Consider the following 27811-nt stretch of genomic DNA (forward strand, 5'->3'; position numbering starts at 1 on the left):
AGCAAGGCATTGGCAGAGCCAAGATAAGAATGGAGACATCCCTTGTTCCCAACCCCATGCTGCCCCCCACTAGACGATGTTGTCTGGACACGGGGAACCCAAGAGGTCCCTTCGAAAAGCAATGCCTGGACTTGTTGCCTATTAATAATTTTTATTTGCCTTTAATGAATTATTTCACAGTTTTTCCCTCACACTGTACACCACGCTTTCACAGTCCGTTCAGCGTTCTGTGGTAGCCCACAGCCTTCTCCTCTGGCACCGGGACAGCTCTGTGGGGGCGGGGGTGGGGGGGTTGTAGGGTGCTCTGTGCTTTCATTAAGAGGATGTTTAGAAACAGTTTTCACTGGCATTAGACTGGGAGCATGTGAGCTCTCACTGGAGACTGGTAACACACACTGGAGAAGCAGGCAGAGGGAACTGATGGTAAAAAGGCATTTGCTATCCCCTGCGAAATGACCAGCGGCTCTCTTGGTTTCTTAGCTCTTCCAAGCTCTAGTGATCACTCAGAGCAGAAACTGTTTGTCTCCAACTTGCCTGGTCAGGAAGTTGTTGTTCTGGGGGTTGCTTCCCTAATGGGCAATAAGCAGTCAGCTCAGGACCAGAGAGGTCCGCCAGCATTGCCTACTCCAGGTGTGTGACACTGTCTTGGAACAAGGCTGGCTGTAGCTGTTGTGCTCTCCTGTCACGGGGAAGGGGTATTACCACGGTTGGCAAGCAGCCATATCCAGCGTCTAAGTCTCTTTTTTTTTTTTTTTTTTTTTTCAAAACTTGGGATTCAATGAAGAGCAAGGGAGAGTGGATGGATGAGGAGGTGAGGATGAGGCAGAGCAAACAGGAAAATCCACCAAATGAGCTTCTAGGAAGGAAATGTTCCCCCTTGGGCACTTCAGCTGAAGTGGCTTCATTTTCACAAGGCTTCTTTCTCTCTCTGGGAACATCTGCTGAGCTTCATCTCTGTCAGCTGGATATATCGTATGACATTGGTATCTGCAGGGAAAGAGCACACACATATATGTACGGTGGTTACAACTCCCTGTGGAAGACAGACACACTGCACCTTCATCCTTGGTGCCTCACCTGGGGAGCAACATGGCTCCAGTGCTGCCTGCAGGAACAGCATCAGTTGGAAGGGGCTCTGAACCAAACCCTGCAGCTTTGGTTTTGGAGAACCTGGTCTGATTTGTGCTCGCCATCCCTGTTGCTCATCATCTTGCCTCAGCTAGTTTTTAACCTTCTCTCTGATTACTCTTGGTCAGTACAATTGAATTTGCACAGTTGAAACTATGCAGGCCATCCTTGCCTGGTCTTGTGGAACGCCACCTCCATTGACTTCCTTTCTCCTGGTGCCTGCATGCAAGACCCTAAAGGCATTTGTGTACAGTTATGCTCTGCCTTTTCATTTTACAGTCTGTTTCACTCTTCTCACATTTTCCTATGATGACTTGAATTGGGAAGAGAATCCTTCACATTCTCTTTGTACCCTCGCTCGCCTTAAATTTCACATTTGTAAGTCCTTCCACCATGACACTGTCTGCATTTTTGTCATGTGCTTTATGCTGCATACTGCCTTGTCCATCCTGCCTAATGAAGCTCCTAGGGGCAGAGAACCACCAATTCATCCCTGGAGAGAGATCCCAGCACTATGCAGGTGGTAAGCCGAGCCCTCTTTTTCCTTCTAGTATTTCAGTGCACCAGCATAGCACATGGAACACAGGAGTTTTGTTTTACCTCCTGGCCTCAGCAATGAGGTTCTGTTCATCCTGAAGCACAGGTTGATCTAAATGACTGTCTCCAGATAGACCCCATGATTCTGCAGTCATGGTGAATCTTTTCTCAAATCATGTTGATTTACTATTGTGAGGGTGACTTCACATACACATGGCACCCACGTAGTGGCAAAAGCCATGTGGTATGAGAAACACGCAAGCAAAAAAATAGCCACTTTCACTTATGTATCAACTGAAAAATGGTTCTTTGCTCACAAACTTACTCAGTCAACAAGGGCCAACTTAGTCCACTTAAGTTATTAGATCCTCAGAAACCAATCTGAAGTGCACTGCAGTCCACAGTCAGAGGGCAATCTTGTCTCCTCATCATCCAAACAGCAATGTGCTCCACACCAGCCAGGGAAATGAGAAGTGCTTGAGCTTTCAAAGAACACTAGCAAGTGTGGGATTTGCACCCACCAAAGCAGTTGTGGGTGCAAAGATACCTTGAAACAGGAGAAGGGGACATCTCTGGTGTGCCGGGTGGGTTTCCCTTCACACAGAGCTCTCCTCAAACACGCCATGGGGTAGCACTGGGCTGTGGGGATGCTGTTGTGACTTCTCAGCCTCTCTCTGGGGAGGTGGGTCTCCCTGCTGGGTCTTCTGCAGGTTCAGCTGCATCATCCTAGTCAGTCCAGAGGGTGGGATTCAGTGATTAAGTTACTTGCCCCATTTGGGTCATTCTTAATGAGCCAACAAGTTCTGCTGTTGCTTGTGTTAGATAAGGTGCACCAGCACCCTGGGCTGTTCATGCATTAGCATTTCCTACCAGGCCAGCAAATTTTAAAACAGCTTCTTAAGAAACAGAATTGGTTTTAGTTGCACAGCCTGATGGCGTGAAGAAATTCAGTTGAGGCAGTAGCCCTGAATTTTAGGCCTAAAATAAACCCAGTGCACATGGTAGGCAGGTGGCTAACAAACACCCAGCAGCGTAAAGGTGCTGTGAAGGCCTGTCCCGGGGCAGGAGGTAACTGCGTGGGCATGTTAGGGAAGCACAGCTGCCTGGCCGAGGGGCTTCGGTGCACCCCTGGGCCGTGAAGGGCTGCCAGCCCCCTTCGGCTTGCTGGGAAGGTAGCTGGCTGCTGATGGCACAGCCCCACGCACCTGGGAAGCCAGGGGCAAACTAAGGTGTGGCCTGATGGAGGGCGGGAGATGCTCCCCTTGCAAGGTAGTTATAAATCTCCAGGGCAGGTTTTGGCATGTTTTGCTTCCCTTTTGAGGGCCACTAATAATGAGAACAGCACTCTGTTTAGATTAGTGGAGCCCTGTCTTTGTCAAGCCTTCTCCAGCAAACACTATTGCACCATACTAGTTCTGCCTGCAGAAGTATTTCAAAGCTCCATGTAAATGTTAATGAAGAGAAGACTCTCGCAGTGAGGAAGAAGTGATCCCCTTCAGCTGATGTGGAAATCACAGGTAAGGACAACTCAGATGAGGGGTCAGACCCATACAAAGAGACTCTGGCAAAGCTGCAGTGGGAACATGCCTCCTGGCTCTTAGGATCATCGCTGTGTCCTTGTGCAAAGTGTCTGCCTGCCATCATAAAGATCATTTCAGCTTCTCCCTGTAGCTGCAGAGCCCAGGGTGCTGTGCAGACACCATGGCCTGGGTTTTGTTCCCAGGACTTCTGAGGCCAGCTGATGGCCTGGGCTCAATCCCAGTCAGTACCTACCTCGATGGTGTGGCCCCACCAGTGGGAAATTGCTAAGCAAGGACTGAAGGTCCGGGGTACGTTTGGCTGCCCGTGCTGTGCCAGCCTCGGGACGCAGAGTTCACGGAGGGCTGCATGTGTGCTTTGCACAACTTAACAGCGGCTTCCCTCTCCCTTAGTAAGGAGGGTTATACGATTATCTTGTGTTATTTCCATCTGCTTTTGTGAGTTCTGTTTGGAGGTAGCATAAGAAATCAGGCCAAATCCAACCTTCACCCTCGACAGACAGTAGATAGCCATAAGGGATTTGCTGTGCTGAGAGCCCTTTAGAGCAGTAGACCCCTTTGCTAGCTAATTCCTCTTTACTATTTAAAATCTCCCCCACCAAAGAGAATAACTGCCAGTGATTTGTACCAAAACCATTTCTTATTAGAACAACAAGAACACACAGAACATGACTGTAATAATAACCAAGTGCTTTTACCAGTGAGCCTAGTGAAATATCAGATAAAGGAAAAAAATCAGATTTTGCAGGTGGAGACACTGAAAGTGGAGACGCTGACTTATTCCAGGTCACGTAATAATTCTTGATAGTGTTACTTGATTCCTACTACTGTGTTTTAACAGCCACATCCTTTCTTACTGTATGTATTCACTTCTTTCCCCCTGAATACCCTTTAGGTTTTCCACAGTCATAAATAAAACAGTTCAACACTGGCCTTGAATGGTCTAACAATAACAGGGAAGAGTCTCTGATGCAAAGCTGAAGGCCAGAACTGTTTTTTGTATACATTAAGGGCCTCTGGGGACACTTTCTGGTATGTTTTTGCAGCAAGCTGTGGTATTTGAAGCTGTTGCTGCTGAATAAATTAGTGTTTATTTCAAGAAGCAATGAGGGATACCAAATAAATAGTATCACGAGGGGTGTGGGGGAGCAAAGAAATACATATTTAAAAAATGGAAGCAAAGTGGCTCATCTAAGAAGACTTTTTCACATCTGAGTTTAGTCAGAACTCCAAGGTTAGGATAACTTATTTTCCGCTGACGATTTTTCTCTTGCACAGCCGTCTCCATTTCTTTGTTCTGGCAAGGGCTGAAAGCAGAAGGGCACACTGTAAACCAAAATAGGCTCAACTGTGCTTTTAAGCACATTTGCTCAAGGAGTGTGGGGCACACAGCTGTGCAGTCAGACTGCCCACAGCCCATGGCCAAGCGCAGCAGATGGGACCAGCACCCTTACGGGAGGTGGGTGAGGAAGGAGCCTGGCACACACCTAAGCACACCCTCCCTGGTGCTCCTCCAGGGCAAAGCCACCGCAGGAGCCCTGCAGGGCCAATGCCTGTAGGACATCAAGCACAACCAGCTCCGACAGCCTCCCCGGCCTCCTCTAGTTCACTGAACATCAGCTCCACCGTGCTCTGCCAGGCCCCAGGCTCACTCCTGTTTCATAACCAGTTTTTGCTCTTCCCTCTCAGGTTCAGGTGGAAGAGCTGCTCCGTGGGGTTTTCTTTGCACATGGCTTCTGTTTTGCTTTCTTTTGATCCTTTAATTTAACTTTCAGCATTACAAAATTCCTTTTTTTTTAACAGAAATGGTTTAAAGCATAGTGTGGTCTTTCCTCCCTATTGCTATTTGAAATATAAAAGCACCATCTCTGCCTCATGGAGATGCATTCTACCCACCCTCTGATGTTGGGTAGGTTAGCATAAAGGTGGTTGCTCTGGCAAGGCCAAGTTGTTTGAATATATAATTTCTTTGCTGTCCCAAAATGAATTGTTGGGTTTTAACACGTGGATAACAGATACTTGAATAGGCAAGTGGCTGATTTCAGAGCAAAAGGTGAAACATCCTGATGAATGCTTTGTGAGTAAACATCTGTCTCTTTGATCAAAAAAGAATACTTTTTTAACCTTTACTGAGATGGTGGAGAGCATGATTATTGAGAATTATAAATAGTCTCCTGGCTTTGCTAAGGGGAAAAAGCTGCTTCTCAAAGAGTCAGAAAATGTACTGGTCACGATACACTCTTCCTCATCCTGATTTCTTCTTTGAAAATAAACTGGGGAGGGAAAGAGAGGCAGGATCCCCTCCACACAGATGGCATTCCAGCAATACTGTCATCTTCCAGGTTGTGCTGCAGCCTCGGCAGTGGTTAATCTTTGGGGACTGCAACCCCGCTACACTATGAGAGGGTGCTTGAAGGGGTATACAGCTAAGGGCACACTGACTCATGCTCATCCCTATGGAAATCAATGCAGTGGAGCCAGGGACAGACTTAAGTCTCGTGAAAAGAAATGCAGAAGCTCTCAGTGCAAAGCCACATCCCCACTGCCCCCCGTACCTGTCGGTTGGCGGGATCTTGCCTCTTTCAGGTAGTAGAGGGCCTTGTTGAAGTCACCCAGGTGGTAAAACGCCACTCCCGATCGATAGAGCGCCTTGAAGTTCTCGCCTTCTTTCTGAAGCACTTTGAGGCAGTACTCCTTGACTCGCTCGTAATTCACCAGTTCGGCCTGGAGCAGGCAGGCTGCAGGGGATGGGGATGATGGGGAGACAGACAGACGGAAGAATATTAGTGATGTATTTCTCCCTGCTCCTGCAATCTGCACCGGGGAAGAGCAGTTTAGGTGAGGGAAATGACTCAGCCCCATGATTCAGAAAGGGTGCAGTCATACGGATTGTTTGCCAAACCCAATTGTTCGCAATTTGAATACCAACACATCTATTTTTGGCATTGCAAAAAGTGAAGGGATTGTGTTTGCTCCAGGGTGCGGGTGTAGGTGGGGTCGGGGGGCAGGGAGTGGAGAGCGAGAACAAAAACATCCCTACATCCCTCCCCAGAGCGGGAATGCTGTGGGGTCTCATGGCAGGTCCCTGGCTTCATTTGTGGTCAAATGGCTTCTCAGACTGAGGGCTGGAGCTCTGGAAAGTACAAAAAAGCAGTCAAACAGTTATCTAACAAGCCAAAAATGGGCTAAATTGGATCAAATTTTGTATTTGGCTTAATCCAAAGCTGTTAGGTTTACAAGTAATATGTAATTGCCTTTTTTCCAGAAGGTCCTGTATGGAGTTTTGCTATCAGAAATAAGAAGGGGCTCTCCTCTGTTGGGGTGTGCTGCTAGCAAACCAGAGACACCTGGAGTTGTAGTACAGGGAGCAAGTGTGCTACACTGTGTTGCTTGTATTGCAACACAAATTCATGCCAAGAGGTCTGTTCTGCTGACTTCCTAAAGGAAAAGGTAAGCACTGTGAAGAAACAGCACGCTGAGGACTCTGTGTGCTGAAGGACAATTGCTGCATAAAGGTCAAGGAGTTGTTGAAAATCCTCGCAGTGAGCTTCCCATGACTAGGACTGAAATAAAGAGGAAAGGGGGAGATCCTTGAGGCATGCTTTACAGCCCTCTTCGTGGCTTACTGTAGTGCTCTAGTCTGGCAAGTTAACTTCATTAGGCATACTGGGCATTAAGAATGGTTTGGGCAACACTGACAAGAATAGGACAGGGTGCAGTCACAGTCTTTAGGGAAATGAAGAAAGCTGTGCTGTCCACAAGCCCGCCTGGTGCTGCAACCTAAGGCAACTTTGGGAATGACACAATTTGGGGAAGGAAGGCAGGATCAGCTCAGAGGCTGGCAGTGTTAAGTGCCAGGGCATGGAGAGAAATTTCCCATGGCAGGTGGTGTTACTCAGCATGTCTCTGGAAAGGAGAGGACTCCCTGCTCCTGGAAATCCAAGTTATCACAGTTCAGGTGTCACCAATGAACAGCCAGACTTCATTTTTTGCATGGTAACTGCAGCCCACAGCTGAGAGGATACAGTGGATATAGTTCTTGATCCCCTTCACCCTCTCTGTATCTCACTTCACATTTCATGTGAAGGAGGTTGGCTAGATGACATCCAGAGAGTCCTTCCAACCTAAATTAGTCCTAGTCTATGATCAGTTAACACGGACAGAATACATTCCTAACCCTAGTACACCTTTAAAGCTTAAATAGCTAACTAGGAACAATCATAAACAGGCTTTTACCAGTAGGGAACTGATGATACAGATATGTTGAGCAAGGACTGCAGAACTAGCCCCACTGCTGGTACGTTTGGTTGAGTGATGCAGTAATTACTAAGAAGAGCTTTGTCCCATTTGCTTTAATGATAGACTCTCAATATATTTTAACAGCTCCTGCCATTAAAGTGCATAGGCATTTCAAAGGCATCCGCTTACTCGCTATTTGATTGCCAGTTAAAAAACACATATGTTTCTAAAAGCTTAGCAGCATTTCCTCATGCAGAATTTGCCCCTTTCTATTTGTCAAGTGCTGATTTTTCTCACTTTGTTTCTAATGGAGCTTGAAATGACTGTGCCTTGTTTTCCTTTATTTTTCAAAGCTATTAAAAAGATGGCTGTGCAAATTTACTGCTGGCTTCACAGCCCTGGAAACAGGATTTCTTTGTTTATATGCTGACCAGTAGCATGTACAGCAGTGGCAGTAGCTTTCTTGCACACTGCCAATCTGATCCAGCCTTTCACGTTCTGTGAAACTGCCTTTCAGAGCAACTGGGGGGGGTGGATTTCAGTCACACTGTTCATTTACTACTTGGTATTTCCAGTCAGAGTCATAGAAATGACTCTGTGAGAAATGACAGGCAGACTATTCATGTATATTAACTCAGTAATTCCGTATTGGACTTGCTTCACGGACTGGTTTAAAGAAAAGAGTAAGTCTCCCACATCCTGCTAATTCATAAACTCAGATGGGTTTCCAGATACCCAGCTGGGTTCTTTCTGTGACTCACACTCACAGCAAAGACCCTGCGGGGCATCCCCACTAACCATGCACGCAGCAGAGGGAAGTCAGTACCGCATGGCTAGTGGGAAAGACGCGTGTTTATCCGAACAAAGCGAGCAGATGGATGTGCAGGAAACAGTTCTGCTGGAAGAGTTGGCCATTTGGAGAGCCAGCGTTGGAAGTGGCTGTTGGAAATGAACCTGCAGGGAGTATCTCTCTTATAAATATTTAGAAGTGCGTGCTTTCAGTTCTTGGTGGACTGAAATGATCTTAATGGACTGTGATTCAATGCAAATATTGAGGCTGTTAGTAATTCAGCTTTCAGAAAGGGAAGAGACATGGAATCCTTGTCCTTCCTACCTAATTCAGTCAGAGGAGAATTGTTTTGAAAACGTGTTGTTTTCCTAAACAGACATGTGCATCTCTGTCTGGGAGTGTTTGTTTACCACATCAAACACCTCATCACCCTCCTTCTCGGTTCATAATAGGCCTCCAGTGAATCCTTCTGAGGTGTAGAGCTCCCGCAAAGTGACCAAACCGAGAGTTTTATCCAGCTCCTCCTGCTTTCTTGAAACTGCATGGGCTTGATCCTGCACAGCACCATCTCTAGTAGCTCTCTGGTGATTAGAAGGATGCTCTTTACTTGCAGATGCAAACTATAGTTTCATTCCTTGCATGCCTTCTTGTCATTGTAATACAGCATCTGGTGGCTACATCTCTCCAGCTCAATGTAGGGTGTCCTGCTTCCCTGCAGTGTGCGATGGCTATCCATCATACTTAGCTATCATTCTCAATTTGGCAGCTGATTTATTGTGTCAGCTTAAGCAATAAGTAACTCCTAATTTTTAAAGCCATGTGTGTCACATGGTGATGAAGAGTCCCTGTCTGCTGTAAAATATGCCGTATTGAAACTACTGGCTGAAATGTGCCATGGGGAGTGGGGGAAGGTTAATGCTATTAGCTCTGATAGAGGAGCCCTATCCATCACGCTTCCCAACTGACTGTTGATGTTTAAGCAAGAAAATGGGAAGTTTGGCTGTTTTTCTTCATAAAAGGAGTGTTAAGCCTAGATTTCTAAATTTTAATTTGTGGACTCAATCTATGCCAGCCAGTGTCATGCGCTGCAGTACAGATCTGGTACCAGTAGATAACCATACCGTTAGAGTTAATTTGTGTGGCCCTGCTCAGCACAAGGTTAGGCAAAACAAAGATTAAAGCACCTGTAGAGCCAAAATACATCTACACCTGTAACCTTTAACAGTAGCTGTGGTTAGCAATGGTGGGAGGTTGTAACTAAAATCCCAGCAGTTGAGGGGTTTGGATTCTGCTTTATTGCACCCTGAATTAATTTTGAATTCCAGAGTGTTTTTCAGGAAGATATCTAGGTCTGACAGGTGCCAGTGAGAAAGGATCCATGACAGCCCTTTTCTCCAAAAGGTTAAATACTTTAATTGTTTAAGAAATGTTACTACTTTTTTATACTGCTTTTTTTTTTTTTGCTTAGTTGCAATTACTAGCCACTGATACAATCACTAGCCACACCTTTGCTACCCTGAAAAGCTTGTGTTTTCTTGTTGCACTGGCACTCTGTGACTGATCAAGTCACTCCATCTTCTCTTTAACAGCGTGCATAAAGAAACGCCTAGCAACTCTTACTAAAAAACGCTGTGTTTTTCAGCTTTCCTCAATTTTATAGCTGTTCTCTGAGCCCTCAAAATGAAGTTCAACTGAAAGTGCTGTCAGCATCTTACCAGAGAAACCTCTTCTGTGTGAATACCTCTGCAGGTTATGCAAATAGCTCAGTTTGGCCCAAACAGGCTTCTAATTTTGGAGGAGCGAAGTCTGGAAGTAGGATGTACGGGTTTTAACATGGGGATTTTGAGCAACATTATCAAGAGCCTTGTCTACCTGGTAATTTTCACCAAAGGCTAAATCTGCATGCCAGAACAATCCTCCAGACACAGTTTATACCAGTGGCTAAATTCCCACTGTAGGCAAGGCTTAAGACCTATCCATGTTACAGAACACTTAAGAGAGTGAGCCAAATTACTGTGCAAACAATGTTAGTGTATCCCTACCCCCTGGCATGTTCCTTGGGCTCAGCACACTGTGTTAGTCATAACAGGAATTCCCTTGCTGTTGTTCTGGGAGATGAAAATGCCCTTGCCCTACAGGAATATCCTGGGTTGCAAGTTCATATTTCACAAACTCCTGTCTTGTCTGCAGTTTGCTATCACCTAGGTAAGCTGGTAGCACTGCCTATTTTTAAGAGTGCCTTGTGCCTTCCACTGTTGGAGTCAGCTGCTGATAACTTTGTTGGTCTTGTAAGGTATTGGACTAAAATATTCCATGTGCGATGTTTGCCTTTGATGTCTCCTTTTGGAAAATGTCAGCCAAGACTGTTCAGGTATTTTTGAAAAACAGGCTAGGGAAACATATTTTTCCCTTGTTAAAGATCTCTGGTGATCGTCTCTTTGAATTTGTCTCATGCCCTCTCATGGTTTGGCTTTGCAAACTGAAATCTGGCAGATATCATTTATGTCAAGCAGGTGCCTTCTGTTACCCCTAGGGTAATCTATAGCTGGCCAACTGATAACCTTCTGAAAATAAAAGCAGTATAGTACTGTGTATAGTACTCTGTAGAGATGCTTTAGAATTTGGTACCCAAATCCACTGAATATTCAGTCCACCCTGGGCACAATCTGATCTCGGAAAAAGCAGGGGTTTGGAAACTTGGCAAAAGAATTCTCTTATTGGCTCACTGGTCACAGGAAGAAAGAAGAGCAGAAACTGGAAACCAAGCTGAGAGGGGCTGTCTTGGTTATGACAGAAAGACAGGGACACAGATGCTTGCAAGGGGAGGAGATCAGGGCTGAGAGCCCTGTGGAGTGTGGGGACTGAGGCCCAGAACTGTTGGGGTGGTGAAAGGGGTGTATGAGTGGGGAGTTGAGGTCTACTGAGGAGGCAAAGTCTGGGGAGAGAAGTGGAGTGGAGGGTTTGGGACAAGGTGCTAAGGACATAGAGGCACCGTGCAGCCAGCCTGGGGATGAAGAGGAGCGTTTATAGCTGTGAAATCCCAAGCAGAGGAAACTAGTCTCCCTCAGTGTGTATGGTAGCAGCTCCTCTAGCAGATCACTTAACCACAGCCGCATTCCTGCTCTGAATCACCTTTTCCTCTCCTGGGTATACTCACCAAGGGATATGAACCTGCAATGTTGAAAGCTAACCCTTGCAAATACACCCTGGAGACTGGAGCAGGTGTCCTATGCAAGAGTTAATAGCAAGTCATGTGGCTGAACCACTCTTGTATACCCATGCAAAAGGGCCTGAATCCAAATAACCTTTGTTTTATACCCCTTAGACTGGAGGGGAAAAAAAAAACAACAACAACAAAAAAACCCCAAACAAACAAAAAAAACAAACAACAAAAAACCACAGCCTGTATTGATTTGTTTGGTTGCAAAGCAGAGAAGTAGCTAAACCCATTACTGCTTAAACCTGAAGTGGACATTCCCTCTTTACTGTACTTATTCTTGACCCTGCAACTCGAGTTTAACAGCCTATGTGGATTATTACTCCTTAGTAAGTGCTAGGTACTCCAACCACTACAAACTCAACATGTATTTCAAAAACTGACATTGTCATTCCCAGAAATAACCACAACTAAATTCTGCAAATACTTTGCTTTCTGATATTATCTTGCCCTAAGCACAGCAGCCAGCAGCTTGCTTAAAATCTGTTTCCATTGCAGGAACATGGTGCATATTCTTGCTGTGGTTCTACTCTAGAAAATATATGATTGATGCTTTGGTGTAACTGCTTCAGGATTTTATTCAGACATTTGATTAAGACCTTCACTACTGGGCTGAGACACTAATTAGGGTCTACAGTTTCCAAACAATCTCTTCCATGAAATATTTCTCTTCTTTCTCTATAGTCCAAGCTTGCAAACAAAGAGGATTTTCTGGCTTCTCACCAATAAAAAGCTAATTATAGACAGCTTGATAATGTCTGGCAATAATCTGATCAGCTGACTCCTAGTTCCTGGACAAGCTTAATGGGATGAAAAGGGAATATCGGAATGACCGTACAAGTTTCCAGCCAGTGGCTCTCATTTATTCCTCTCCAGGTACCAAAAAGGCCTAAACATGCCCGTATGTTTCTGCTTGCAGGGAAATGTGTGGAAAATTAAAATTCAAACTGTATGACAGGTTGCCTCTCTCCATAGGGAGGGATTAATGCTAAATGAGGTGTGGATCTACAAATGTTTGGAGAGCCTCAAGACAGCCACCTCTTCCAAGCTGCCTTCCCCTTCTTCTCAGCCTGCCTCTCAACTTGTAGACAGATACGAACTGTTCCTCCCCATCCTTCCTTCTTGGCCATGCTTTCCTTCCAATGGTCTCCTTCGGTTCTCTGTTGCTCCCAAGTCCTTCACACCTCTTCCAGAAGAGAGATCCTGACCTCACTGTTTCAATTAGCTTTTCTAGGAGAGAGAGAGAGAGTAGTAATGACTGAAGTATGCTGATGCTTCCACCATTATGCACATTAAGAGATACCTAGTTCTCAAAGGAACTGCTGAGCCTGTGTGTCAGGCTTTTTCTGGCTGGCAGCCCACCCTAGGGCTCTGCCTATTGCCATCCCTTGGAGTGCACAGGGCTGGTAACAAGGAGATAAGTACCAGCTAATGTGAGCTGTCAGAGCAAATCAATTTAACTTTATTTTGCCATAGGGTTATCAATCTTGAAGATAAAGGAGAAACAGTAGATGTTACATATCTTGGCTTTTACGCTAGTCAAATTACAAATTTTAGTGACATCTTCTTAAGCAAATTGAAGGAGCATGGTCTGAATGAATAGACTTAACTCTGTTAAATTGAAAGACAATATGAAGTAGGGTGCTGCACTGATCTGTCCTAGGCCCCTGGTATTCGGTATTGTCAATAAAGACCTAAGTGACAGACTGCCTCTAGTCAATTTGCAGATTAACATCATGATGTGAGGAGCCAGTGTAGGCTGGAAGACAGGAGCAGAATTCCAAAGGATCCCCACAAACTGCTGGTGTCCTGATAAAAATAGGATGCAATTTGACAGGAGCAAGTTAAAAGACCTGCAGTTAGGCAGGAAAACCCCCACTGTGTAAGTACAGCAGGGGAACGGTTGGTTGGGTAGCAGTTCTCCTGAAAAGGATCTGGGGAGTGAAGTGGATCGCCAGCTAAAGTCAACAAGGCTATCCTCTTAATGAAGAAAAATGCACACCAGCATGTATGAAAAGAAGCAGTTTGCAAGTCATGTGACAGTACGGTGTCTCATTCTGGATGCCAATCTTGAAAGAAAATGTGGATGTAATCCACAGGAGGACCCTGACACTAACAAGTGGTCCAGAGAAGACAGAATATAAGAATTAAAGAAGACAGTGAGGGAAGACAGGCTAACACTGTTCATATATTTAAAAACTAAAAAACAAACAAACAAAAAACCAAACAAACAAAAAACCAAACAAAACAAACAAACCCAACCTGTAATGCAAAGAAGGGTATAATCAAGATACAATCTGTTCTTATTGTACAAGGGAAGTAAGAAGAGGGCTTACATTTCAGCTAGGAAGAACTTTCTAGCAGTGAAGAGTGAAACATTGAAAGAGACTGCTTGGGGAAGTTGTGAAGGATCCTAGCTTTGCAAATGTTTAAGAACAGCTTAAGCAAACATTGCCTGGGATATGTCTTATTTGTACACTTGTACCATGCATGGGTATGGATAGAAGACTCTTGAATTGCTGTTCAGCTCTGCAGTCCCGTTACTGATTGTCCTGTAACACTCAGAGCATGAATGGTCCTCAGTTTTCCTTGACAGCTGCCATTCAGTGCTAATTCCTATCAGAAGGTCCTGTTGGCGGATGACAGAGCAACAGCCTAGCCAGACATGTGAATATGTGAGCACTTAAGTAACAGCAGGCATGAATGATATCTGCCTTTGCTGTGTGTTTATGTTCCCATATTTCAGACTTTTCCAATTATCAAGAGTGCAGTTCTTTAGAAGTGTTCATTATTTTAAAATTATTCTTAGGCTACTTTAAGGCAAGTTTGTGGTTATTTATTCTTCCTTTTTGTCATAAATCCAGTGATATAATACTGTAGTTTTCCGTCAAAGGGCCAAGCTTTGAGAAGCAAGGAATTTCAGCAAACTTTTCACGTGATCCCCATAGATTCTGTTTTGAAAGAGTATTTTGACCTATAGTTCCTATAGTTACTGGTCAAAACCAGAGGCTTACTGAAAATGCTTAGCTATGGTAATATTAAAGAAGTGGTTAAAAACTAGATGTCAAGCAAATGAGAATTGTTTTCTGAAGTCAAAATCTGCCGCCAGCTGTGTACCAGCAAATCTTTCTTCTAACAAAATAAAGACCTTAGGGTGGAGATGATCTCCATACTGCGTCTGCTAATCTCCATGCCTTTGATTTTCCCAGCCAGGAGAGGTAGGAGCAAAGTCCTAGCAAAGCACAGGTAGAGCAAGAGCTTCAGAGAGCTTTTAACTACTAGATCATTTTGAGTCTATATTATCCATAAACACTAGCTGCTCCTACAGCCATGTTAGAAGCGATGGAAGTCCCTTCTGTTTGTTTTTGCCAAGGCTGTTATTGTTGATCTGCCAGGTTAAATCCCCTGGAGGTTTCTTCCCCTCTGACTTTATACTCATCTAGTAATCTGTAACCTGTCTTTATCTTTTAAAATTAGTACTTTAGTCCAGTCAATATGACTTTAGATATGTTTGGCCTTCAGATCTACTGTTCCAGTTGCTGTTTATTCCACCGCCTCTTTCTTGCTGTTTGCTTTTGTTCACCTTGTGTTGCTTTACTCTCTCACTGTGGCACCTTCTCTACATCATACCCTTTCCTCCTCTGGCCTCCTGTTGCTACTGACACCCACTGGAGGAATCTGGTCTCTTGAGTCATTTTCACAAGGGAAAAGTACATAGAATTTTATTGGAGATCAGCAACATCAGATGGTGACAACCATCTAGTAATTGCCTGGAGTTCAACAGCAGTCCAACTCTAACAAGTGCTATCAAATATTTTGTGATTCTTACCAGAGTATATTAAACAGTGAAACTAAGGTCTTAATGGAATGATGGTTTGGTTTTAGTTGTTTTTTGTTTTTGTTTTTTTTGTTTGTTTGTGGTTTTTTTGTTTTGTTTTGTTTTGTTTTTTTTGTGGCTTGTGTTTTTCTCCAAACCCATGTGAGAGAAGGCAATTTCTCTAAGTTGGGGAACACTTTGGAGGAAGTGACGGATTTCAAGCTGCCTTCTCTGCTAAAGTGTAAAGCATCCTTTGCTCATAGTGGTTCAAACAACTGACAGCGGTACTGTGAAACGCAGCTGGAACAGCTTGAAGGCTCTCCAGTGAAGTCACTGACAGTTGTGCATGCCACAGTTGCCTCAAGCCTGGCTTACTGCAGCATGTTCCATTTGGGATGAAAGCTAGCACTTTATCCTGTACCACAAGCAAGGCAGGGTGACGTGGCTGCGTGACATCTGTGTGCTGTGCCCTGTGGTGGCTCACAGTTCACCTCCCAGGACATGTGGAAGAGCTGACAATTGCAGAGGCTGCTAAGGGGTGGCGAGCAGGCTGTCTCTGGGGCCACCTCCTTGTGTATTCATACCATGTATAATTGATAGGGACTGAAATGTTTTTGGTTTTTCCTTGAACTCTCCCTAGCTGAAAAAACGCATCTAGCAAGATGGGAAAGTCAAATGGGGAGGAACACTTCCTTCATCAAAATAATAACCCATTCATGTGCTTTATCCAGGTCCAGTGTAGCCCAATGCCTTTCCATTTAAATGATGTTTTGAAACTGAGAGAAACCTTTATGGTCTCAGTGGGAGGGATGGAGAGGAGAACTGGCAGAATCAAAGAGGCACAGGATGCCCAAGTCAACTGTTTTCTAACTAACTGAAGAGAGAGAGGTATAAAACAAAGCTCTCAACCTTATCTTCCTTAAAAATGCACTAAAACTTAGACAAGAGCGTTTTTTCAGCAACAGAGCCAACTAACTCTGGCTGTGTCAGGCTGTGTTACCTGGCTGAACTTTGACAGATAACACAAAGTGAGCTTAAGCATCACCCTTCTATGTAGTTGGGCCTCTAGTGATCTTGACTCTTCCCTGCCCTCCATTTATACCACATAAACTTACTATCATTAAGACTTCTGTCTCTCCATCATATCTAGTTGGCCAACAGGTTTGAAAGTTATCGAGGGGGGACTGACAGGCATACCACAGAAAACACACGTGCTTTATGACTCATTTCCTTTGGAAATCAGATTGAAAACAGATAAACTAAAGACCAGAGGAATGATTCAGTATATTATTTACTTGAAAAAAACAGGGTTTGAACTGTGCAGGAGCATAAGACAATCCTCTAATAAGATGTCTTCTCTTTAATATAAGTTGTTGCAAAGTGCTTCAGGAAAAGATCTTGGATCGTTCCCAAACCCTTCATAAACCATGTCTGTGTAGAGTGTTGCTGGCAGTGGAAGAACAAGGTAGGAGTGGGTGTCTGATCTGGAGCACATGGAGGGTAACTTCCACCCCAAGAGGAGATCTTGTTTTCAGGCACCGGGAACACCGGGATCATTGTACAGAATCAGGCCAATAATCCAATTCTCTGTCTTGACTGTGCCTTTCTGGTTACAACAGGAAAGGTGAAGATATAGTATAAGAATTATGTGGTGGCTACAGAGGCTGAAATGGGTTCTGCTGACAAGCATATTGATCACTAGTAGAATACCTCAGGACTTAATTTCAGAATTGAGCTTGTTTAGTGTTTTGTTAATACCCCCATGTAAAAGTAGGAGTGCCCTACTGACTGTGAAATTGGAAGGTATTGTCAAAAGGGATGAGGACCACAATGTGATATAAAAAGAACTACATGACCTGGTACACAGCAATAAGTTTATTTGGGATGGAAGTTGGTGATACAGAATTAAAGACCGTGCTCTTTGGGACTACTAAGAATTTTTGCTAGAATTTGTGAGCTCGTGAGCTGGAAACAACCAAAGAGGAAAAGGATGTGAATATGCTAGCTGATCACAGGATGACTGTGTCATTTATGTGACATGGCTGTGGACAGGAAAATTAAAGTCTAAGAGAAGTTTATTCATAAATCCAAACCAGTTAGCAGTGGTTCTCAAGCATGAAAATGTAATATTTGCTTTACAGATTTTATCCTATCTAATACAGCAGTGAATGTTCTGATTAGTTATGTGCCTAAGCCTTCTTTTCTAACCTTATTAGGTTCTTTAACTCCATGATACCTTCTGGCACTGTACTCCAAGTTAATCAGCCCTGGGTTTTAAAAATTATTTTGTATTAATCTATTAATTGAATTTACCACCCCCACCCCATGAGCAAAGCTCCTGAGCTGCCTCAGTTTGAGCTCCATCGCAGCAGTTAAAGAATGTATAAAGGAAAATTAATACTTTTTTTTTTTTGTACTTCCAATATAGGTGAGGATCTTATACTGCTCTGGTTTCCTTGCAACACAAATGCACTACTGTGTCTTAAGCAATTAATCACTGCAAAGCATTTAAGAGGATAGCAATCTAGGATTTGAATTATGCTAGTATTAAAATTATGGTCAGTAAAGGAGTTGAGGCTTAAATTTGTACCATGCTGGTTGATGAGAGAATCATTGCTACAGGCACAGGGCAGAGATTCTGATTTGATTCTTTTTGAAGCACCAGACAAGAAAAAAGGTGTCTCTGCAGAACAACGGCTAGGGCTGACTTATGATGGTTTTCCAGATCATCATAACAGACCCCTTCCCTCACTGTTTGGCTTCTGCAAGACCAACTGGGTGGGGTGATGACTTCCCCAGGCAGGTCCTGTTTGGTAGAGGCTATGGCCATTCCATGGATCTATTCTATGAAAGTGTGGGTGAGACATTATCTTTCTGCCCTCTCCCTCTCTGGGAGCAGGAGTGGGGCTAAGGAATGTGAATCCTTGCAGCTTCTTCCCTGCAGTTGGTTGAAAGATCATTCTTTATATTACAAAGATGCTTTTTCGTATCAGGGTGAATTTGTGCATTAGATGGTGACTGTAGGGATAGCACAGCACACTGGAGGTAGACGTTTGTTAGTCACATCAGCCCAGGAATAGCCAAATGAAGCACTAAAGGTCTGACGTAAATTTTCAAGTCCCAGACACTTCCTCTGCTTTTAGTTTGCTTCCAGAAGTAAATTTCCTCTCCCATACACTGCACTGGGGGATGTGCATGGCAAGGATGCCCCACTGCTTGCTTTGTATTCTCCTCTCCATCTGCTTCAGGTAGCAGTAAACAGCTCTGCTGCCTGGAGTCAAGAGTTAAGTCTTTCAAGTTGGAATAGACCTAAGATAAGCAGCATCCAACTACACTGATCTGAAACCAGTCTTTGCATGTTAGGCTAAGCATTACAGACACATCAGATTGGTAGTGAATTTCCACCACTGCCTGATTACGTTCTACCAAGAAGGCCCGGAACCATCCTGCTTTACTGAATAAGGAGACTGATAACAAGCTAGATACCTCACTTGAGTTTCCTCAAGAAGGAAATGAGCTGTTTAGATGTCCCTGATGTGGCCAGGCCAGAGTAACACTAGAGGCATGAAAATGGACAGTTGTAATCAGGGCATCACAAGAGCTTTGGAATCAAAATTTGAGGAACACTAGTTTGGTGGCTCTTTGCTGGCTGACCCAGCTGCTCCTTCCCAGCAGCTCCCAGGCGGCAACCAGATTGACAGCTGGATTAGCAGAGTTTTGCTGCCTGCCACTCTGATAAGAAAGTAGTTGCCGTTGCCATTGATGCAGAACAATCTACATGACAGCCCCCTAAACTGGCAGCAAGTAAATGCAGTGGGCAGTGCTCCTACTGAAGGCAGAAAGAGAATACCGAGCAGTGGCTAGAAAAGTATTTGCTTTAGTAGGGCAGAGATTTGACCTGCCAAACATGGATGTATTGGAGAAGGAAAAATGCGGTAGTGTCCTGCGTCCTGAAAGGCTTGTGCAGCAATGTAGGGGTGGTTGTTCTCTCCACCTGTGGACACGTACAGAGTTGCAGTTCCTGTCTTGTTGGTGGTACGTATGAGTGAACAGCACTGAGATGTCAGGAGCTTGGGACACAGGACTTGTCAGGTGGTTCCAGGTTCTTTGGCAAACAGATCCATAACTGCTAGAGGTACAAACAGCATGAGATTGCTTTTTTCCCCCTGATTCTTGTTAGCAGGCCATTGCAGAATGGTTCAGGGGTGGTGACTTACATAGCCTAAGGCTTTCAAGATGAGTATGTGCTGCTGTGATGGGCGAAGTTGTAATCATGGTTACCCAGGACAAGCATGACCCTGATCAGAAGAGTTGGTGATTTTATCAAGGTGAAAGACAAAGGGTGTGAAGATACAGAATATAGTCACATGCTTGCACGTGTACACAATGTTGTAGAGAGGTGCTCCTCCTTGTTATATATAAATAGGTAACCAGCACCAACCGACTGGCTTCCTGCAGGTGTCACAGCAGAGATGGGCCTTGAGGAGAGCCAGGAAGGGAGAGAAGGTCCAACCTGCACTAATATACCACAGGCAAAATCAGTGCAAAGGAATCAGGTGCAACAAGGTGCTGTGTGGCAGAGTATGATAACAAAGGGGGATGAGAGGACCTCACTGGCAGAACAGACATGAGAGAAGCCTAGGAAGGGAAAAAACTGTCTGGCAGGTCAAAATGTCTGACACAGCTGCATTGCAACTGCAAGAGCTAGCAGAGGAATTCAAAGGGTAAAGGCACAGAGGGCATGAGCAGCCCCAACTCCTGAGCTGAGAAACACGATGGGAGGACTGGGTACACAGGACAAAGCCAAGGAGAAGCAGATGGTGCTATCCAGCCTATGAGCCTCAAGGCACTGGTGTGTCAAGAATTTTGGAGAGTGGGGAGAATGGCGTGGATCTTGAAGTAAAGATCATGACATTAGCTATTGCCTATGGACAGTAACAGAGGAGCTCTGGCACGTCGAGCTGACAGCTAAGGATCGTCGCTCCCAGCTGTCGCTTCTGCCATGGGTTATCTTAGAGAGAAAACGTGACTGTGCCTAATTCATTTCCATTAATTGTCTTCATATTGTTTCCAGCAGTGTGCTAAACTCGGAATGGCTGTACTGAGACGGACTTGTTTACTCCAGCCCCACCTTCAGTGGTTGCCATTCACAGCTGCCTAGGCAAGCCTTTAGTAACAGGACAAGCTACGGTGTCCAGCTACCACCTCCCAGCCTCGCCCAAGTGATTGTGCCCCAGCTGAAGTTACCTTCAGCAAGTCTAGCAAAGCTTCCAGAAACTGCACTGACTCTACCACCTTTGTTGAAGAGAACAGAACAGTAATGCTCCATGCCACCACAAGAAGATTTACCTGCATTCATCCATCAATGTCCTAAGATTACTGTTTACCATCCAAGATGCAGTGCAGGAGTGAACAAAGGGAGGCAGATTCCTGAGCAGCCATTAGTAACAACTTTCTAGTTAATGACAGTTAATATTGACTCTTTTTCAAATAATTTCTAACCCTCAGTATTAGTCACTGGGTATGGTTGCCTGAATAAGCCAATAACAAGATTAATAAACAACTATCTTCCTTCTATATCAGTTTCTTATCCATTAAGTGAGAGAAAAAAGAAGAAAATAAATAGAGAGTAAACTTCTTAAAACTTCATTATGTATTTTCTCCCTTTTTAGATTTTATTTCCTCAGTTTCATAGTCTTTTGTATGTTATTTTCTGTGAGATGGCACAATTTCAAGGAGAAACTGGGACCTGGCAACATTTAGACCTCCCCTTTTATTTATACTTCTACTGTCCCTTTCCTCACAGCAGCTCCTTTATCAGCTGTGCATTAGATCTCATCCTAAAATACTAATGTGAAAATTTCTGATGTCCCTCAGTTCTTGGAGCATCCACTGTACTGCTCAGAGGACACTGAGGAACTGGGGCTGTGCTGCTGAACGGATATGTGGTTTTAGGAGAAATGCTGGAGAAACAGGTCTGGAGTTGGGTTAGAAATTTCTGGGCCTGAGCCCAAGTGCAGAGGAAGAAGAGAAGGATGCTCCACCTGCTGAACCATGCAGAGGTGGCCCAACTCAGAAAAGGAGTTAACCATGGAGCTCATGGGTGCATTTAGCAATAGACTGGGAACCAGCTTTGAGTTTGACAATAGGTTTTATCGACTCAGCTGAGCCATCTTCAGCACAGCACTGATGGAAACCTGTGGAGGTGTAAGAGGCTGTGACTCATTGTGGGACTTTAGCTGGAAGAAACTCTAGGACAGCATTCCAGAAGAGGATGGAGTAAAGCTGGCAGGATATGCTACTACTGAACTTTCAAAAAACATACCGGTGTTCTCAAGGTGGAGAACAACCAGTACTCTTTAGGTAAAGAAATAAAGCACTGCTCTGCTCTTGAAGAAGCTTTGTTATTTTTGGTATCTCCTGCTTCATCTCCCATAGTAAAGTGTAGCTGGACTTGGATGGATCTCAGCTCACCAAGACTGCAGCTCCTCTGGGCAGTCTGGCCAGGGGATCTGTACCTTCTCGGTACTGTTTCAGGCAAATGGTGACAAGATCAGCTGGGACAGGCTTTTCCTCATGTGAAGGGAATTAAACATGTGGTAGAAGTGGCTGTAAAAAAAACCAACCCACCAGAGCCTCAAGTTTTGAAAAGGCTTGGGAAGAATAGTGACATATACAGAGGAAAATGCGTCTCCTGCTTCAGCAAGAGAGATGCTGTCAGACGTGTACCACTTAAACCAAGTTTGGTGGCAGCTTGCCATCCTTCCTCTTCCTCCCTCCCACCCCACTGACATCTGGATATATTTCCATCCCATCTTCTCAATACACAAGAAACTCTCTGAACAGGGAGAATTTTGTTCTCCAAAATCAAACGGAATAGGTAAATACTGGGTATTTCTAAAGAATAATGAATAACAATGACTTCAAATCCCACTTCTTTCTTAAATACATGTCAGGGTTTGGGTCTATCACTAAAAAACCACACATAGTCACCTGTGTTTCTTCTCTGCTGCAGTTGCACCTATCTGGAGCAGTAATTACGTCAGGCCTGTAAAACAAGATATTTCAACCCACTCTGGCTGGGTAGGGGTATCTAAACCAGGAGCACTGGAAAACTCCCCCCTCAATCTGTGAAAGTGCAGACCACACCTGGCTCTGTTTGCTGCTGTCTCTTTCCCACTGCATGGCATCCTTACAGAGGGTGTTTCTTGTTGATGCAGCACATTAAAAAAAACCCTTCACATCAAGAAACAATCCAAGGCTGCTTTAACACCCACAGCACCATGTGTCCTGGTAGAGTCTGTACTTGTTAACAGCTATATACTGGGATGGGATTTTAGCAGAGACTCCTTGTGAGGAGTCCTAGTGGGTGGTCAGTGGAGACAAGTTTTACCAGCTTTTCTCATGTTTAGTTATATTTTTACTTGGATTAAGTATTACAAGTATTTTTACTTGGATTTCTCAGCGGGACCACTCACCAAAGTCTGTGCAACTGGTAACAGTTGGGAGTACACCCCAGCTCAGAGCCTGAGGGTGCTGGGAGGTTCCTATGCCGCTGGAAGTGCCATCTTTTGTGGGACTATTGCTATGAGCTTTGCATAGTCACGAATGGTACCAGTGCACGTTTCTGATCGTGTAGGGGGCCAAACCTCATTATCCAGGTTGAGATGTATCTTGGATGGCTACGTGTTGTAATACTCTGTGCAGGTACGTGTGCCCTCCTGCCAAGGCTCCTATAGTAAACTAAACATACCTGAACGGGGATATAAACATGTTACATTTAATTTACATTCGTGTAATTAAAGCCTTGCAGTACTCCCAAGCGTTCATAAACACAGATGGATAAACTGAGGTTCAAAGAATGGGAAGATCTGATGAAAATAATACAACTGGTTAGTGCAGAGAGGGAGGATTAGAAACCCAGATCCCCCAGTGCCACTCCTTGTCCCCAGTTCTTTCCCTGGTTCCGTTTCTCCCGCCAGGATTAGCTCTAGCATTTCTGTGTGCTTAGGAAAATCAACAAAGGTTTGCTTATCGCACTGCCATGTTCCCTCACCAGAAAAGCTTAAAACTATGCTTATCCTTAGCATTTTGATGCTTTGGAACAACTAGGACTTGTTTCTCTATGCAGAGCAAACATAAGTCCTTTTGATCCTGTAAACTTTTAGGCAGTAACGCCTAAAATAAAATAATCACTGCATTTAATGAGAGTAATGATTGCATTTGTAGTAGGTAAACGATCCCTACCTGCATGCAGTACATAAAGCGTTTAAGCTTCTTCTATATCAAAGATGTTGTAGGAGTGGAAAGGAAACAAAGACCTGAGGGTTATTGGGCCAGTTTGCTTTTCCACAGTCATATCTTCATACATTCATCTTTTTTTTTAACAGAAGACACAAACTACTGACTTGGGGGAAACTCAGCTGCGTGCACCATCAGGATGAGATTGTGGTCCCTGCTCTTTATTTTTCAGTAGGGCTGAGAGAGGCAAAAAGGGGTCAAGTGACTTCCTCAAGGTCAGAGACCGTCAGTGAGTCATAAAGGAGGGCCTGTTTGCCTTACAGCCCCGCATTCATTCCGCAAGGCGCTCTGCTGCTGGTAGGCTTTTTCTTTGCCTACCCCAGCAATTTCTGGGAGCCTTGGCCATGCTGCTGCTCTTGCCTCTGGTGACATTTATCAGAGAGATTTGTGGTAAAATGAAGGGGTATCGGCAGGTCTGTGTAAGAACACGGCAGCACTGGATTCTGCATATGTGAGGGGGAGTCCCTTTAAGGCAAAACTCTTGGAGCTTAAACTGAAACCCAGCTAGTAGCTTAGTGAAAGAAATGTCAGCAGCACTGCCAATGGCAAGTGGTGAAAATCCTATGCTGATTTAAAAAAAAAAAAAAAAAAATCACAATAATTTAAAAAACAGATTTGGGAATCCTTTGAAATGGACTAAATAGTTCAGGTTGTGGTGATGCCACGCAGTTCCACAACAGGGGACCATAGAAAACACACCAAATATTGTGGGGATCTAATTAAATACAAGAGCTGGCCACCCCACCTCACGGTGTGAGAATTGCCCTTTGAACAGTGCTCTACAAAAGCAGTGGAGCTAAACAAGAATTTTTGTGCATGATTGTGCCTAAATTTACATTCTGCAAGGCAACACAGGCACTGACGACAGTTTAGTGTTTGCCCACATGTTCTTACTCATGTAATCAAGTCAGATTAAAAAAAAAACAACAACAAAACAAATGAAAACCAAACAACCCACCCCAGCCTTCACCCATGAGATTGCCCCAAATCCCCTTTGGGTGTATATTTCTCACCTACTTATTTGGCTGAGTGCATCTCTACCTGTTGTTGATGCTCTCCTCTGACTGGTATGCTGCATCTAAACAAGTAATTGTGTGTGTGTTTATCTATATTTGTGATGCAAAACAGCTCTGACAGGTGGATGTGTGGTGGCCACATGAAAAATGACAGTGCAGAAGCAAGGTGGGCTTCTTAAATGCTAAGCTTAGAGAGTAAGCGGAGGTGCTAAAAGAACTTGATAAGAGGGATGGTCTGATGACAGCTGCTAATGCTATCGGGTATACATCAGAGCTAAGTGAAAAAACGCTTTCTCTAGAGCTAATATCTATTGCTGTTATGCTCTCGGCGTGATGCAGTTTTATTTATTTAAAAAACAGCTCTAGGAACCCCTTCAGTGCTCATAAGCAAAACTCCCTCCATCTCCCCTCCTCCCCATGCCAAACAACACTGACTTCAACTCTTAACAGTATGCACGGGTGCCTCTGCTAGAGCTTGCTGTGTAAAGAACCTGGTGGCTTCTGCTGCACCACACTTAGAAAATAAAGTCCCACTGCTGCACCTCCTGAAGTTGCTATTAGAAAGGCATACTAATTATTATGACAGTTCTGGGGAAACTCCCCCCCGTTCCTTCCCTTTCCCCTTCCCTTTCCCCTTCCCTTTCCCCTTCCCTTTCCCCTTCCCCCACTAAGTCACAGATCCTCCTGCCTAGAATGGGAGCTCTGAGACTGGGCTAGGAGTAACAACACTGTAATTCCAGTTAACTGCATGGTCCCCTCTCCAACATCATGCAGGGCATTTATTTGAAATTGCTTGCAGACAGCCCAGCAGACACACACAAAGCTAGGCATTTCCGAGACAAATGCTGTTCTCTGCTCTGTGCGTGCCATCTACTGAAAACATGTGACAACCATCTGTGCGAAATGACAGCTTGACCTGCTGTGAGGTTATCCCAGGAAAAGCACTGCTTGCAACTCCAGGGTTAATTATACTCATCTCCTCCTGTGTTCGCACTGGTTAAATTTAGGAAAAAATCTGTTCAAATCTAGGTTAAAGATGGAGCACGTTTCTCTCACTGTCCGATTGCCACTGCTGACAAGATTAGACACGACCAACTGTGAAAAAAATTCCCCACACAAACCCAAAATGGTAAATGAGCTGGACAATGACCATTACGAAGGACAACTCCGTCAGCAGGAGCGGACACAATTCTAGCAAGTGGAACTTGTATACTCAGCAGAAAGTGCCACAGAAGCAAATCCCATCCCTCCCTCCCACTATATCTACCCTCTACCTACCACGTCTCATTTCTATCTACCAGAGATACTGCCTGCGAGTACTTTTCTGAGCCCAGGAACTCGCCAAACTATATTATTCATAGTATTCTGGGCTCTTTGTATAACCCTGCCAATCTAAACGATCCTTGCCAAATACAATGGATTTTAATAAACCTGTGAACAGAAATTTGGAGAGACACACAATCACAGCTACGCAATTATGGTATCGCTCTGGAATCTCACCTGCCTCTCCCTCTATACGATTTTAACAGGCTTTTGAAGGGAGAGTATTTGAAAATATGATGAAAGAGGGCTAAATTGTGCCCCCATTACAGCCCAAAAAGCATGTTGAGTGTAACAGATTGGCATGGTTTAAGACAAGAGAAGATGCTGGCTTGGTGTTTCAAACTATTCGCTTTATTGTGTGTCTTTTTTAGCACTAGACAACAGGAAAGAAAGCTAACCAACTCTGTCTAGAAACCCCAAATCCAAGTGATGGTGACAGCTGACACACTAATGTCCTGATTTTCGCCACTTTTCCCCCCCAAGGATATAAAGGGTAATGAGTGACCCTTCATCCTTCTGGAAAACAGCAGAGCTTTATTGCTGTTGTCATTTTGTGCACCTTGTCCAGGTTATGAACACTTTCTTCCCTGTACATACCTAGGCACAAGTTTTTGTTTTAGAGATGTTTTCAGTCTTAGAAAGAAAAAAATCCCTGTGCTGCTAGGGACCAAAAATAACCCCTGATCCCGCAGTTCCTGCTTGAGTAAAGCTCCTTGAAGTCAACAGGAGTTCTGTCTCTGTAAGGACTTCCGAATCAGACTACAAAGTAGTTAACCCCCCCCCCCCCAGCCCTCCCCTCCATCTTCCTGCAGCACTTCTAAACAGATTGCAGGGAGCAAAGGGAGTGATGGTCAAAAGCCTACTGTCCACAGCGGGGACTGGCAGCGCAAAGCCAGGACTGTATCTGCTTTCAACTTTCATTGCCAAGAGGCCAAAAAAATCCTTTTTCTATCTAGTACTATTTGGAGCTATTGCAGCAGCCTCCAAACCCTTCCCCTTCCTTACATCAAGCGTGGTGGAAGGAGTCTCTCCTCTGCGATACCGTTAATTACAGGCACCAGAACCGGAGCTGCGGCGAAGGGACTTGAAGGACACCTCGGGCTGAGGGAAAAACCCAGCCTGCGAGCTCGGCCGGTTCGCGAGCCACGGTTTCGCCGGGTCCGAGCATCCCACGGACGCGCCGCCGCCGTGTCGCCTGTCTCGCGGGGGCAGAGGCCGCCGGGGTTACCGGGCGGCGGCGGCGGCGGCAGCCCCGGGGAGGGTCCCCGGCGCCCCCTCCCCAGCGCTGCCCGGGGCACCGGCAACGCTGCCGTGCCGAACGGGAGAGCAGAAATAAAAATGGAAGACAACGGAAGGGGGGGGGGGGGGGGGGGTGCGGGGTGTGGGGTGTGAAATGAGCCGAGGAGCGAGGCAGCGCTATTCCGCGGAGGGGAAGAAGGGAGGTGTGTGCGCGGCGGCGGAGGCGGGGGGACCCCGCCGCCCCACTGACCTGCCAGGCTGTTGTAGCAGTCAACCTCGATGGCCTCCACCGCCTGCCGCTGCTCCTCGCTGAGCCCGGCGGCGGCGGCGGCGGCGGCGGGAGGGCGCTGCCCGGCCGGCTCCTGGCTCAGCAGCAGCAGCAGCGCCTTCAGCTCCAGCAAGGCGCGGTGGTACTTGCCGATGGCCTCCCGGAATTTCTTGTCCTTGTAGCACTGCGCCCCTTCGCTCTTGAAATCCAGCGCCCGCCCGATCAGCTCGCCCGGCTCCGCGCCGCAAGCGGCGGCCGCCGCCGCCCGCGGCTGGGCTCCCCCCGCCGGGCCGTGCCCATCGCCCGCCCCGCGGCCGCCGGCGTTCAGCTTCCCCGCCGCCGGGCTCGCCCTCTCCATGGCCGCGGCGCCGCCCGCCCTTCCGCGCCGCCCTACGCGG

The 27811-nt window shown here is 45.4% G+C and overlaps 1 protein-coding gene across 2 annotated transcripts; it reads right to left on the reverse strand.

The window, feature by feature from the left end:
• Nucleotides 1-134: 134 nt before the first annotated feature.
• TTC9 (tetratricopeptide repeat domain 9) lies at nucleotides 135-27811 on the reverse strand. Of its 2 annotated transcripts, none has more exons than XM_032984731.2 (3): nucleotides 27396-27808; nucleotides 5759-5941; nucleotides 135-987 (listed from the first exon to the last, which is right to left on the reverse strand). In XM_032984731.2, exons 1-3 carry the CDS (start codon nucleotides 27769-27771, stop codon nucleotides 908-910), a joined length of 639 nt encoding a protein of 212 aa, XP_032840622.2. In that variant the 5' UTR covers nucleotides 27772-27808; the 3' UTR covers nucleotides 135-907. The 2 variants fall into 2 exon arrangements, with proteins under 2 accessions (XP_032840622.2, XP_042647172.1); XM_042791238.1 differs by lacking the exon at nucleotides 135-987 and adding an exon at nucleotides 3633-4510 and having other exon boundaries at nucleotides 27396-27811.

Source organism: Tyto alba, unplaced genomic scaffold (genome assembly GCF_018691265.1).
Source record: "Tyto alba isolate M040663 unplaced genomic scaffold, T.alba_DEE_v4.0 Super-Scaffold_18, whole genome shotgun sequence".
Taxonomy (NCBI): Eukaryota; Metazoa; Chordata; class Aves; order Strigiformes; family Tytonidae; genus Tyto; species Tyto alba.

Excerpts from the sequence above, each read along its gene's own strand:
- TTC9 (XM_032984731.2), bottom strand. The coding sequence starts at position 27,771 with ATGGAGAGGGCGAGCCCGGCGGCGGGGAAGCTGAACGCCGGCGGCCGC. Across the intron at positions 5,942-27,395 it reads CTGCTACAACAGCCTGGCAG|CCTGCCTGCTCCAGGCCGAA; the intron begins GTCAGTGGGGCG and ends CATCCCCTGCAG. Across the intron at positions 988-5,758 it reads AAGATCCCGCCAACCGACAG|ATACCAATGTCATACGATAT; the intron begins GTACGGGGGGCA and ends CTTTCCCTGCAG.